The following is a 14080-nucleotide window of genomic DNA, read 5'->3' on the forward strand; positions in this document are numbered from 1 at the left end:
GATCACAGTTTTCAGGCTCCTGTACCTTCTTCTTGATGGGAGGAGTGAAATGAGAACGTGACCAGGGAGGTGTGGGTCTTTGATGACATTGGCTGCCTTTTTGAGGCAAAGCCTCCTCTCGATCCCTTCAACGGTGTGGAGGTCAGTACCCGTGATGGACTGTGCAGTGTCTACCACTCTCTGTAATCTCCTTCATTCCTGGGCATTTGAGTTGCCTAACCAGGCCACGATGCAACCAGTCGATAAGCTCTCTATTGAGTAGAAATAAGTTAACTGCAGATGCTGGTTTACCAAGGGAAAGACAGAACGCTGGAGATTTACAACGGGAGCATAGATTTACAGGGATGAAGATGAAGGCGTATGGCATACTTGCCTTCGCCAGTCAAGACGTTGACTACAAGAGTTGGTATGTCTTGTTGCAGCTGTACTAAACATTGGTGCACACGGAGTATTGTGCGGTTTTGGTTGCCTGTACCACGAGAAAGTTTTGATTATGGGGAGAAGGCAGGAACGGGGTACTGATTGAGAATGATCAGCCATGACCACATTGAATGGTGGTGCTGGCTCGAAGGGCCGAATGGCCTACTCCTGCACCTATTGTCTATTGTCTATTGTCTATTAACTGAGAGAGAGAGTGCAGAACGGTGGCGCAGCGGTAGAGTTGCTGCCTTACAGCGCCAGCCCCTGACCATGGGTGCTCTCTCTATGGAGTTTGTATGTTCTCCCCGTGACCAGGTGGGTTTTCTCCAGGTGCTCCGGTTTCATCCCAGACTCCAAAGACGTACAGGTTTGTAGGTTAATTGGCGTCGGTAAAAATGATAAATTGTCCTTTGTGCGTAGGATAGTGTGAGTGTACAGGGATCACTGGTTGATGGACCTGTTTCCGCTCTGTATCTATAAACTAAATTAAACTAAACTAAAGGATTCACAGAGATGTAGTGGGAATTGGAGGGATTGAGTTATCTGGAGTGGTTGGATCAGCCAGGTCTATTTTACCAAGAACACAGGAGTCAAGTATGGTAATTCGCATATCACTGGTACACCTTAATTGGTACACGTGACAATAAAAGACCTTTGAAACCTTTGACATGATAGACTGCACCTGCTCCCCAAGGTAGAGGTATCTAACATTAGTGGGCACGGGTTTAATGTGGGAGGCAGGAGGTTTAAAAAATGATCTGAAGAGGAATCATAGCACTCAGAGTAGTTGCTATCTGGGATGATTCAACATAATTCTAATGCTCCATGCTAGCTTCAGCACTTCTTCAAGGCTTCCCGATGGGCCAAGTGGCCAGAAGGCTTCCCGACGGTCCACGGCAATGGACTGGGGATGAGGCCGGAGGCCTTTATCGAGGTGCTGTGGTCTCGATGCCCCCTGGATCGCCCCGTAGAAGGCCGGGTGGGGGCTCGCGGGTCGGACGGAGGAGCTGGGCTGGAGTCTAGGTTGGCGGAGCGGCCGACGGAGCCCGCGGCTGGGGAGCGCGTCGGCACCACGGAGGTGTGAAGTGGGGCATCGACAGCGGTGCGGCCTCGCGACGATGGGGCCTCGGCGGTGGTGAAGCCTCACGGCGGCAGCGATGCCTCGCAGATCGACTTGTGGTCGACGGTCGATGAGAGCGTGGAGGACCACCGTGGGGGGGGGGGGGGGAAGAACAATGGAGGACCCGGTGTGGGGGGACCGGAGTGAGGGGGGAGGGGAAGAACAATGGAGGACCCGGTGTGGGGGGACCGGCGTGAGGGAGGTGGGGGGAGAACAATAGACAATACGGGAGGGTGGGAGAACAAAGGACAATGGGGACCCAACATGGAGGGACTGCTGGGATGGGGGGTGGGGGGGAACAAAAGGAGGAGCCGGCGTGCTTTGTAACTTTGCCAGCGCAAAGTTGGCTGCTATTTGTATACCTTGGGTATGCAACCAAAGTACATCACTGTGTCTTGTCGCGTGTGACAATAAAGTATTCCATTCCATTCCATTCTTCTGTGCCAGTTCCACATAACCCTTAATTCCTCGATCTTTCTTAGATTTAGATTTTGGATTTAGAAATACAGCGCAGAAACAGGCCCTTCGGCCCACCGGGTCCGAGCCGCCCAGCGATCCCCGCACATTAACACTATCCTACACCCACTAGGGACAATTTTTACATTTACCCAGACAATTGACCTTCAAACCTGTACGTCTTTGGAGTGTGGAAGGAAACCAAAGATCTCGGAGAAAACCCACGCAGGTCACGGGGAGAACGTACAAACTCCATACAGATGGCGCCCGTAGTCAGGATCGAACCTGAGTCTCCGGCGCTGCATTCACTGTAAGGCAGCAACTCTACCGCTGCGCCACCTTCCTCCATCTTCATTTATCTCCAAACACATATCCCAGTGTGCATTGACGGAGTCGAAGTGCAGATGGTTGAATATCACCAACAACTTCTCCTGGACCACACATATTGAGACAACGACCAAGAAAGCACACCAACGCCTCTACTGCCTTAGAAGGCTTAGGAAGTTCGGCACGTCCCCTCAACTCTCACCAACTTCTACAGATGCACACTAGAAAGCATTTTATCAGGGTGCATCACAGCTTGATTCGGGACCAGCTCCATCCAAAGACCGCAAGAAATTGCAGCAAATTGTGGACGCAGCCCAGGCCATCACACAACTCCATTGATTCCATTTATACCTCACACTGCGTTGGCAAGGCCAGCCGCATAATCACGGGCCAGTCGCACCCTGGCCACTCCCACTTCTCCCCTCTCCCATCGGGCAAAAAGTACAGGTGTGAAAATGCACACCTCCTGATTCAGGGACAGTTTCTTCCCAGCTGCTATCAGGCAACTGAACCATCCTACCACAACCAGAAAGCAGCGCTGAACAACTATCTACCTCATTGGTGACCCTAGGACTATCCTTGATCGGACTTTGCTTTGCAAGGCTCTACCTTGCACTAAACGTTATTCCCTTATCATGTATCTGTACACTGCAGATGGCTCGATTGTAATCATGCATTGTCTTTCCGCTGACTGGTTAGCACGCAGCAAAAGCTTTCCACTGTACCTCGGTAGACGTGACAATAAATTAAACTGATATCTCCATCTCCACCTAAAAGATACGGCCTCCACAACGTCAGGAGTGGGGATTCCAGAGGTTCACTACTGTCTAGCCACCTCAGTTTTAAATGACCTCCCCCTTGTTTTGCAGTTTGTCCCAATCAATAGAAACATTCCAACATTTACCCCGTGTCGTGTCACTTAGGCTCTTGTATGTTTGAATAAGATCATCCCCTCTTTCTTGTAATATCGCTGTCTTTCTTGGTAAGACAGCTATCTCATCACTTGAATTAGTCTGGCCAATCACTTCCAAACTTTAAAACAAATCATTTAAGGGATGTGGGCTTTGCAAGCTGAGAAAGCATTTAATTGCCTGTCAGAATGAATGAATGAATGAATGAATGAATACTTTATGATCACATGTGGCAAGTCACAGTGAAATTCTTTGCTTGCATACCCAAGGTGTGCAAATGGTCACCACATAAAGGGCGCTGACAAAGTTACAAAATATCCGCGCCAGGTCCCCCTTTGTTCTCTGCCCCCCTCCTCATGGCGGTCCCCCCCCCCCCTACCCTGGCAGAGGAGTCTGAAGAAGGATCTCGACCCAGAAACGTCACCTGTTCCTTCTCTCCGGAGATGCTGCCTGACCCGCTGAGTTACTCCAGCGTTTTGTGTCCATTTTCAGTTTAAACCCTCATCCACAGTTCCTACCTGTCATCTTCTCTGGATGACAGGTAGACACAAAATGCTGGAGTGTCTCAGCGGGGCAGGCAGCATCTCTGGAGAGAAGAAATGGGTGACGTTTCGGGTCGGGACCCTTCTTCAGCCCGATCTCTCGATGACATGTTGTGAGACAGTGATGGTGACAAATGGCAGACTGGCTCCAAACGATCAACTTCTATCAGAGTTCGTATAGTTCTAATAATATTCACGTCACTATCTGACATTTCAAACTTTATCAAAAAAACTGTGCATCTGGTTCAGAACGTGCTTGGTGTTGCAAATATGCCAGCATCTTGAAACCAGAGAAAGTTGTAAGTGATAAAGATTGGTTTAGTTTAAAGATACAGCATGGAAATCTGCCGGGTCCACGCCGACCATCAGTCGCCCATTCACAGTACTTCTATATCACCCCACTTTCACATCCACTCCCGAAACACCAAGGGCAATTTAGAGATGCCAAATAACCTGCAAACCCGCATGAGTTTGGAAGGAAACCCGTGCACCCAGAAGAAACTCACACGGTCACAGGAAGAACAAGCAAACTCCACACAGAGAGCATCCAAGGTCAGATGGAACCCGGGTCTCTGGCACTGTGAGGCGGCAGCTCTACCAGCTGCACCACTGAGCCGCTCAAGAGTAGACCCTTCTCCAATCTGTGATTCAGAACTATTTTGTTCATGTGGTTTTCAGTTACGCAACATCCACATCGCACAGTCACCCAGGAAAAACATTCACCTCAATTTACTGCCACTCAGAACACTTTAGAGGTGGGGCAGTGGGATGGGAACCATTGGTGTCCATTGGGTGGCATATCATTGGACAAATGTTTAACACCTAAGAGAAGTTTTCACCTGAAAAGGATCTTGTATCAGTCTCATGGGCCCGAAACGTACTTCCGTTGATGCTACCTGTAAAGGAAAAAAGAAATAGAGTCAACGGAAAATTCATTGGTGAAGCCAGGTGGTCATGTTCTTGTGGAAAATAAGTCATTTGGAATTGTAATCTATACTTTGTGGATTGTTATTTCATCAACGACAATTTCCACACAGTTAGGTTCAGGTTTATTACTGTCATGTGAACCGGGGTATAGCGAAAAGCTATGTTTTTCATGCTGTCCAAACAAATCACATATACTGTATGTAATTATAATCAAGTCAAACTCACACACAATAGGTAGACCAAAGGGGAAGATACTGAGTGCAGAATATAGTTCTCAGCATTGTAGCGCATCAGTTCCATAGATGAAGTGCCATGAATTGGCCTAAAGAAGGTCCATCTGTCTCCTCAGATTCTGGTGAACTTCTACCGCTGCACTATCGAGAGCATCCTTACTAACTGTATCACAGTATGGTATGGCAACTGCTCTGTCTCCGACCGGAAAGCACTGCAGAGGGTGGTGAAAACTGCCCAACGCATCACCGGTTCCTCACTCCCCTCCATTGAGTCTATCCAGAGTAGGCGATGTCTGCGAAGGGCGCGCTGCATCGTCAAGGACAGCTCTCACCCCAACCACAGATTGTTTACCCTCCTCCCATCTGGGAGGCGCTACAGGTCTCTCCGATCCCGGACCTGCAGGTTCAGGAACAGCTTCTTTCCTGCGGTCGTTACCTTACTTAACTCTGCGCTTCGGTGATTGCTGCCATCTCCCCCCCCCTCCCCCTCCCCCCCCCCCCCCCCCCCCCCACCGGGCACTCCTCCCATCAGTGACTGATCTCGCTCACTGGAATTTCCACTACTGTTTACTGTGCATATATGTATATATTATATGTTTTACTATTCCATCGCATGCACTCTGGTTAAGATGCTAACTGCATTTCGTTGTCTCTGTACTTGTACACTGCACAATGACAATAAAGTTTGTATTGTATTGTATTGCATTGTATGTCTGCAATGGTGAATCAGACAGTACCCTAGCTTATGGAAGGACCATTCAGAAGCCTGATAGCAGTGGGGAAGAAGCTGCTCGTGAGTCTGGTGGTGCGCGCTTTCAAGCTTCTGCACAATCTGCTGTACGGGAGCGGGGAGAAGGAGGAATGGCCAGATTGGGACACGTTGTTGATTATGTTGGCTGCTTTTCCGAAGCAATGCGAAGTGTAGATGGAGTCTGGTCTCTGTGATTGACTGGGGTACATTTACAACTCTCAGCAATGTCTTGTGATCTTACGCAGAGCTGTTCTCAAACCAAGCCCTGATTGACCCACGATTCAAAAATATTTATGAATGGAAAGTGCTAAAGTTCCAAAACAATAGATACTAAATAATAGACAATAGGTGCAGGAGTAGGCCATTTGGCCCTTCGAGCCAGCACCGCCATTCAATGTGATCATGGCTGATCATTCACAATCAGAAACCTGTTCCTGCCCTCTCCCCATACCCCCTGACTCCGCTATCATTGAGCTCTATCTAACTCTCTCTTGAAAGCATCCAGAGAATTGGCCTCCACTGCCTTCTGAAGCCGAGAATTCCACAGATTCACAACTCTCTGAGTGAAAACGTTTTTCTTCATCTCCGTTCTAAATGGCCTACCCCTTATTCTTAAACTGTGGCCCCTGGTTCTGGACTCCCCCAACATTGGGAACATGTTTCCTGCCTCTAGCATGTCCAATCCCTTAATAATCATATATGTTTCAATAAGATCCCCTCTCATCCTTCTAAATTCCAGTGTATACAAGCCCAGTCGCTCCAATCTTTCAACATACGACAGTCCCGCCATTCCGGGAATTAACCTAGTAAACCTACGCTGCACGCCCTCAATAGCAAGAATGTCCTTCCTCAAAGTTGGAGACCAAAACTGCACACAGTACTCCAGGTGCGGTCTCACTAGGGCCATGTACAACTGCAGCTCCTATACTCAACTCCTCTTGTCATGAAGGCCAACATGCCATTAGCTTTCTTCACTGCCTGCTGTACCTGCATGCTTACTTTCAGTGACTGATGAACAAGGACACCCAGATCTCTTTGTACTTCTCGATTTTCTAACTTGACAACATTCAGATAATATTCTGCCTTCCTGTTCTTACCACCAAAGTGGATAACCTCACATTTATCCACATTAAACTGCATCTGCCATACATCTGCCCACTCACAGAACCTGTCCAAGACACCCTGCAACCTCAAAGCATCCTCTTCACAGTTCACAATGTCACCCAGCTTTGTGTCACCTGCAAATTTGCAAATGTTGCTTTTAATCCTTTCATCTAATTCATTAATGTATATTGTAAATAACTGCGGTCCTAGCACCGAGCGTTGCGGTACCCCTCTAGTCACTGCCTGCCATTCTGAAAGGGACCCAATAATGCCTACTCTTTGTTTCCTGTCTGGCAACCAATTTTCAATCTATGTCAGCACCCTACCCCCAATACCATGTGCTCTAATTTTGCCCACTAATCTCCTATGTGGGACCTTATCAAAGGCTTTCTGAAAGTCCAGGTACACGACATCCACTGGCTCTCCCTTGTCCATTTTCTTAGTTACATCCTCAAAAGATTCCAGATGATTAGTCAAGCATGATTTCCCCTTCGTAAATCCATGCTGACTTGGAACGATCCTGTTACTGCTATCCAAATGTTCCGCAATTTCTTCTTTTATAATTGACTCCAGCATCTTCCCCACCACTGATGTCAGGCTAACTGGTCTATAATTTTCCGTTTTCTCTCTCCCTCCTTTCTTAAAAAGTGGGATAACATTAACTACCCTTCAATCCACGGGAATTGATCCTGAATCTATAGAACATTACACATGCTATAGAAACCCATACATTCTTTCATTGTTAGGAATGACATTTATTTTTTTGTGCTGCTCTCATTGTAGGATTCTGTTTGCAAGGAATATTTAAGGGATACGCCTGGAAGTATTTTTGTTTTGGATTAATCTAAATGGGTTGTAGATAACAGTGAATAGATATGACTGAATGCTGTACACCCAGCACTTAAAGGCTTACAAGAAATGTTACTGTATACACTTACCTCCTGGCCTGGGGAAACATAGAAACAAAGAAAAATACAAAATAGGTGCAGGAGGAGGCCATTTGGCCCTTCGAGCCAGCACCACCATTCAATATGATCATGGCTGATCATCCACAATCAGTACCCCGTTCCTGCTTTCTTCCCATATCTCTTGATTCCGTTAGCCCTGAGAGCTAAATCTAACTCTCTCTTGAAAACATCCAGTGAATTGGCCTCCACTGCCTTCTGTGGCAGAAAATTCCACAGATTCACAACTCTCTGGGTGAAAAAGTTTCTCCTCATCCCAGTCCTAAATGGCCTACCCCTTATTCTTACACTGTGACCCCCTGGTTCTGGACTCCCCCAACATCGCAAACATTTTTCCTGCATCTAGCCTTTCCAATCCCTGAAGAATTGTATATATGTTTCTATGAGATCCCCTCTCATCCTTCGTAATCCCAGTGAATACAAGCCCAGTCGACCCATTCCTGTCGTGTAAGACTGCTCTCATCATTATCAACAACGCCACCAATTTCACTTAAAGGTTTACAAGAAAGGTTATTGAACACACTCATCTCCTGGCTTGGGGAAAGAAGTGGACAAGAGGGAACAGTTGGTATTTATTAATTGGAACACAAGAAATAGGAACAGGTGAAGACCATATCTTGTTATACCAAAGACAGGCGGATGCCATCAGAACATTTTCTTGACGATAATTTGTGGCTATAATCATGGAAAACTGATTATATCCATCATTAATAGTCTATGAAACTATCCAACTACTTGTGCATCCATACGTAGGGTTAAAAGTGAAAACCTGGAGTTACTGCCTGTGACGTCCTGTTCATAGGTTCTAGGAGCAACATCAGGCCATTTGGCCCGTCAAGTCTAGACAATAGACAATAGACAATAGACAATAGGTGCAGGAGTAGGCCATTCAGCCCTTCGAGCCAGCACCGCCATTCAATGCGATCATGGCTGATCACTCTCAATCAGTACCCCATTCCTGCCTTCTCCCCATACCCCCTCACTCCGCTATCCTTAAGAGCTCTATCCAGCTCTCTCTTGAAAGCATCCAACGAACTGGCCTCCACTGCCTTCTGAGGCAGAGAACTCCACACCTTCACCACTCTCTACCGTTCAATCGCGGATGATCTATCTTTCCCTCTCAACCCCATTCTCCTGCCTTCTCCCCATAACCCCTGACACCGGCACTAATTCTGTCCTGTCCTTTTGAAGGATCAACAGTTGCGAGTAGAATATTTGACCCAGTGTTCTCGTTACAAAAACTGAGCAGCATTCCACATTTGAAATCGTTAGGCATTAATGAATCAGTCTTCAAGACCGTTTTTAGTGACTTTCTTAGTTGTAGTTACAGACGAATAAGCACGCCAACCTTGAATTTTTACTTCAAGAGCAGAATTTTATTCCTCAGAATAATATTTGAAAATTCTAAGGTTTCTGAAACAATATTTTTTAAGCTTATCATATTTTAGCTGTGATCCTAATTTTACCTCAGTTAATGAATGAAAGTATCCCCTATGCCTTCTTATCGAAATGTATAAGATTATTAAGGATCTTATCGAAACGTATAAGATTATTAAGGGGTTGGACATGTTAGAGGCAGGAAACATGTTCCCAAAGTTGGGGGAGTCCAGAACAAGGGGCCACAGTTTAAGAATAAGGGGTAGGCCATTTAGAACTGAGACGAGGAAAAACCTTTTCAGTCAGAGAGTTGTGAATCTATGGAATTCTCTGCCTCAGAAGGCAGTGGAGGCCAATTCTCTGAATGCATTCAAGAGAGAGCTAGATATAGCTCTTAAGGATAGTGGTGTCAGGGGGTATGGGGAGAAGGCAGGAATGGGGTACTGATTGAGAATGATCAGCCATGATCACATTGAATGGCGGTGCTGGCTCGAAGGGCCGAAAGGCCTCCTCCTGCACCTATTGTCTATTGTCTATTGTCTATTAACCATCTTATATATATATGGGGAACCTTTGGCCTTGCACCAGGATGCCTCTGTTCCTTGATCCACCCTAAGCTTCCACCATTTATCGTACATGGCCTGATGTTAATTCACCCAAGGACTAACTAACTAACTAACTAACTAACTAACTGACTGACTGACTGACTGACTGACTGACTGACTGACTGACTGACTGACTGACTGACTGACTGACTGATTGACTGACTGACTAACTAACTGACTAACTAACTAACTAACTAACTAACTAACTAACGAACTAACTAACTAACTAACTAACTAACTAACTAACTAACTAACTAACTAACTAACTATCGTGAAGGTGTCACCTCCTTTTACAGGGTTACCCAATTATCCCACATGCCTTCTTAATGCCCAATACTCAGATATGTGTAAGGTGTGTGAAAATACTTTTCAGACCATACAGTTTATTTCTTCAATAATATATCTCACATCAGTAAACTTATTCAATCTAGATGGAAGAAAATATTCCACATTGAACCTGCAAAGGTTCTAAATATTTTATGGTTCATCCACAAAAGATTATTATAAATTTCAATCCCATTCATTGCTAGCCATCCATCTAAATCACTGGATGTATTCAAGAGAGAGTTATATTTAGCTCTGAGGGCTAACGAAATCAAGGGATATGGGGAGAAAGCAGGAATGGGGTACTGATCTTGGATGACCAGCCAAGATCATATTGAATGGTGGTGCTGGCTCGAAGGGCCGAATGGCCTACTCCTGCACCTATTAACTATGTTTCTATGTATATCATTTCACACACAGGGCTAAATTCCATTTGTCATTCCTCAGTTCATCTTACCAACTCATCGATTTCATCCAAAACATAAAACGCTGGAGTAACTCAGCGTGCAAGGCAACATTTGTGGTGAGAATGGATCCAAAATCCATTCCCTCCCCAGATGCCACCTGATCCTCTGAATTACTCCGGCCCTTTGTGTTTTGCTCAAGATTCCAGTATCTGCATCTCCATCACTTTTGTCCTGTAGTTCAAGACTGCCCTCGTCATTATCAACAACGCCACCAATTTTCATCTATGAAGGCATTTAATTGTACCGTCTGCATTCACACCCAAGTTGTTAATGAACATTACACAAGTAAAGGTCTCGGCACCGATCTCTGTGATACACCGCTGGTCATAGGCTTCCAAACACAAAAACAATCCTCTACCTTCCCAGTCTACCTCCGATTACCAAACCATTTTGGATCCAATTCACTGCTTAGTGTACGATCCCATGGGCTCCCAACTTTCGAACCAGTCTCCCACATGGAACCTTGTCAGAGACAAGTTGAAAACAAGATGGCGCCAAAACCAGGTGACTCTCTGTGTGCTGGTCCCAGAAGTGGATCTGCTATAGACAACAGACAATAGGTGCAGGAGGAGGCCATTCGGCCCTTCGAGCCAGCACCGCCATTCAATGTGATCATGGCTGATCATTCTCAATCAGTACCCCGTTCCTGCTTTCTCCCCATACCCCCTGACTCCGCTATCCTTAAGAGCTCTATCCAGCTCTCTCTTGAATGTATTCAGAGAATTGGCCTCCACTGCCCTCTGAGGCAGAGAATCCCACAGATTCACAACTCTCTGACTGAAAAAGCTTAGTGTACGACTGTCATTCATTACAATCGCTCCACTCTTTTCAATCTTTATTTCACCAGGACTTTATCTTGCAATAAACGTTATTCCCTTTATCCTGCACCTGTGCACTGTGGACGGATTGATTGTAATCATATACACTCTTTTCGCCGACTGGATAGCACGCAACTAAATAGCTTTTCACTGTACCTCAGTACATGTGACAATAATAAATCAAACTAAAGGCCTTGTTGAAGACCATGTAAACTACACCTACTGAACTGCTTTCATTAATACACTTTAATCATAGATTCATATTGGGCCTTTTTACTCCATACGGGGTTCATAGTTTTCTATGTTTTAAGTGCTTCATTTATTTAGAACTGGAAATGGGAAAATATGTATGCCTTTAAAAAATGTTATTTAGTTAAAGGCATTTCTATGAGAAAATTATTTGTAGGCAAGTGGTCAGTGTGGACTCGATAGGCCAGAGGGCACGTGTCCATGTTGTATCACGCAAAAAAAATTTGAAGTAAAAATAATGAATGCTGGAAATAATTAGCAGGCCAGGCAGGAGAGGGGAGAAGGCTTAAATCATATCATATCATATCATATATATACAGCCGGAAACAGGCCTTTTCGGCCCTCCAAGTCCGTGCCGCCCAGCGATCCCCATACATTAACACTATCCTACACCCACTAGGGACAATTTTTACATTTACCCAGCCAATTAACCTACATACCTGTACGTCTTTGGAGTGTGGGAGGAAACCGAAGATCTCGGAGAAAACCCACGCAGGTCACGGGGAGAACGTACAAACTCCTTACAGTGCAGCACCCGTCGTCAGGATCGAACCTGAGTCTCCGGCGCTGCATTCGCTGTAAAGCAGCAACTCTACCGCTGCGCTGCTGCGCTACCGTGCCGCCCAATGTTTCAGGTTAATGAAAATTCCTTTATGGGTTCATCCAAAGTATTAGCCTCTTCGTGCTTGTCAGACGCGCGAACTGATCTGCCAGTTAATTGCAGCCGATTCGGATGTCCAACCTTTACGGTTATTTTTCAGCTCCTATTTTTATTTTCCTGCATTTGACATGAATATTTTATTGGTTTACAAGACCGCGGTGCAATATTTTTCCTGTTAATAATGAATTGCTGCAGAGTAAAATAGCAGAGGCAGGCGTCTAACATAGGCACTGTCCCTGCATACACAGTTAACAGAATCAGCAGATGCTGGTAATTCCAGCGTCAGCAGGATGCTAAATTTGGCCACATTCTTCTCCTTAGACAGTCCCGTAGGATTGTGGAAGATTCGCTGTCACTGCATCGCTGTGGCTTATAAGGTGGCGAATGAGTCCAAAGAGAACTCTTCAGACTCCACCACCAGTGGGACAGGTGGTCTTTGATGGGGCTGGCGGGTGGATTGTTTAGATACTAGTTTAGTTCAGTTTAGTTCAATATTGGGCGGTGGAGTTGCTGCCTTACAGTGCCAGAGACCCGGGTCGATCCTGACCTCCAGGTCCCCTCCGGTCGGCCGACTTGGGGCTACTCACTATCCCGGGGTCTAGGCTTAAGCTCAGGGGTGACCGCGCTTTTGCGGTTGCAGCTCCGAGACTGTGGAACAGCATCCCTCTCCCCATCAGAACTGCCCCCTCCGTTGACTCCTTTAAGTCCAGGCTCAAAACCTATTTCTACTCCCTAGCGTTTGAGGCCCTCTGAGGGGGCGCTGTGAACTGTTTATGTATGTGCTGTTATGTTTGTGTGCCATTGTATGTTCGTACTTAGTACCTGAACTGATGTACAGCACTTTGGTCAATGTGGGTTGTTTTTAAATGTGCTATACAAATAAAATTGACTTGACTTGACTACAGGTGCTGTCTGTACGGAGTTTGTACGTTCTCCCCGTGACCTGCGTGGGTTTTCTCCGAGAACTCCTATTTCCTCCCACACTCCAAAGACGTACAGGTTTGTAGGCTAATTGGCTTGGTGCAATTGTAAATTGTTCCTAGTGTGTGTAGAACAGCGTTAGTGTGCGGGTATTTGTGGTCGGCGTGGACTCGGTGGGCCAAAGAGCTTGTATCCGCACTGTATCTCTAAAACTAAACTAAATTTGTCACTTGTCAGGAACAGTGAAAAGCTTTTTGTTGTGCACTATCCAGCCAGTGAAAGAATAAACATAATTACAATCAAGCCATCCACAGATACAGGATAAAGGGCATAACGTTTAGTGCAAGATAAAGTCCAGCAAAGTCCGATTAAAGATAGTTCGAAGGTCTCCAATGAGGTAGAAGGGAGGTATTCTAGTAAACCTCCTCCACACTCCTTCTAAAGCCTCCACATCTTATAATGGGGCGACCAGAACAGCATGCAATACTCCAAATATGGCCTAAAGACAGTCCTATAAAGCTACAGGTGGCGCAGCGGTAGAGTTGCTGCCTTACAGCGAATGCAGCGCCGGAGACTCAGGTTCGATCCTGACTACAGGCGCCGTCTGTACGGAGTTTGTAACATTCTCCCTGTGACCTGCGAGGGTTTTCTCCGAGATCTTCGGTTTCCTCCCACACTCCAAAGACGTACAGTATGTAGGTTAATTGGCTGGGCATATATAAAAAATTGTCCCTAGTGAGCGCAGGATAGTGTTAATGTGTGGGGATCGCTGGGCGGCGCGGACTCGGTGGGCCGAAGGGCCTGTTTCTGCGCTGTATCTCTAAATCTAAAAAAAAATCATGACTTCCTGATTATGCTCATTGTCCAGACCAGTGAAGACAAGCATACCATATGACATCTTT

General features: G+C 46.1%; 1 protein-coding gene across 1 annotated transcript in view; it reads right to left on the reverse strand.

The window, feature by feature from the left end:
* The window catches only part of pde8b (phosphodiesterase 8B), a 200885-nt gene that overhangs the window by 91178 nt on the left and 95627 nt on the right, over positions 1-14080 (reverse strand). The window contains exon 2 of the mRNA XM_078396757.1: positions 4616-4672. Coding sequence (XP_078252883.1) covers positions 4616-4672 — 57 coding nt within the window. The remainder of the gene's footprint in view (positions 1-4615; positions 4673-14080) is intronic.

This window comes from Rhinoraja longicauda, chromosome 3 (assembly GCF_053455715.1).
Source record: "Rhinoraja longicauda isolate Sanriku21f chromosome 3, sRhiLon1.1, whole genome shotgun sequence".
Classification (NCBI taxonomy): Eukaryota; Metazoa; Chordata; class Chondrichthyes; order Rajiformes; family Arhynchobatidae; genus Rhinoraja; species Rhinoraja longicauda.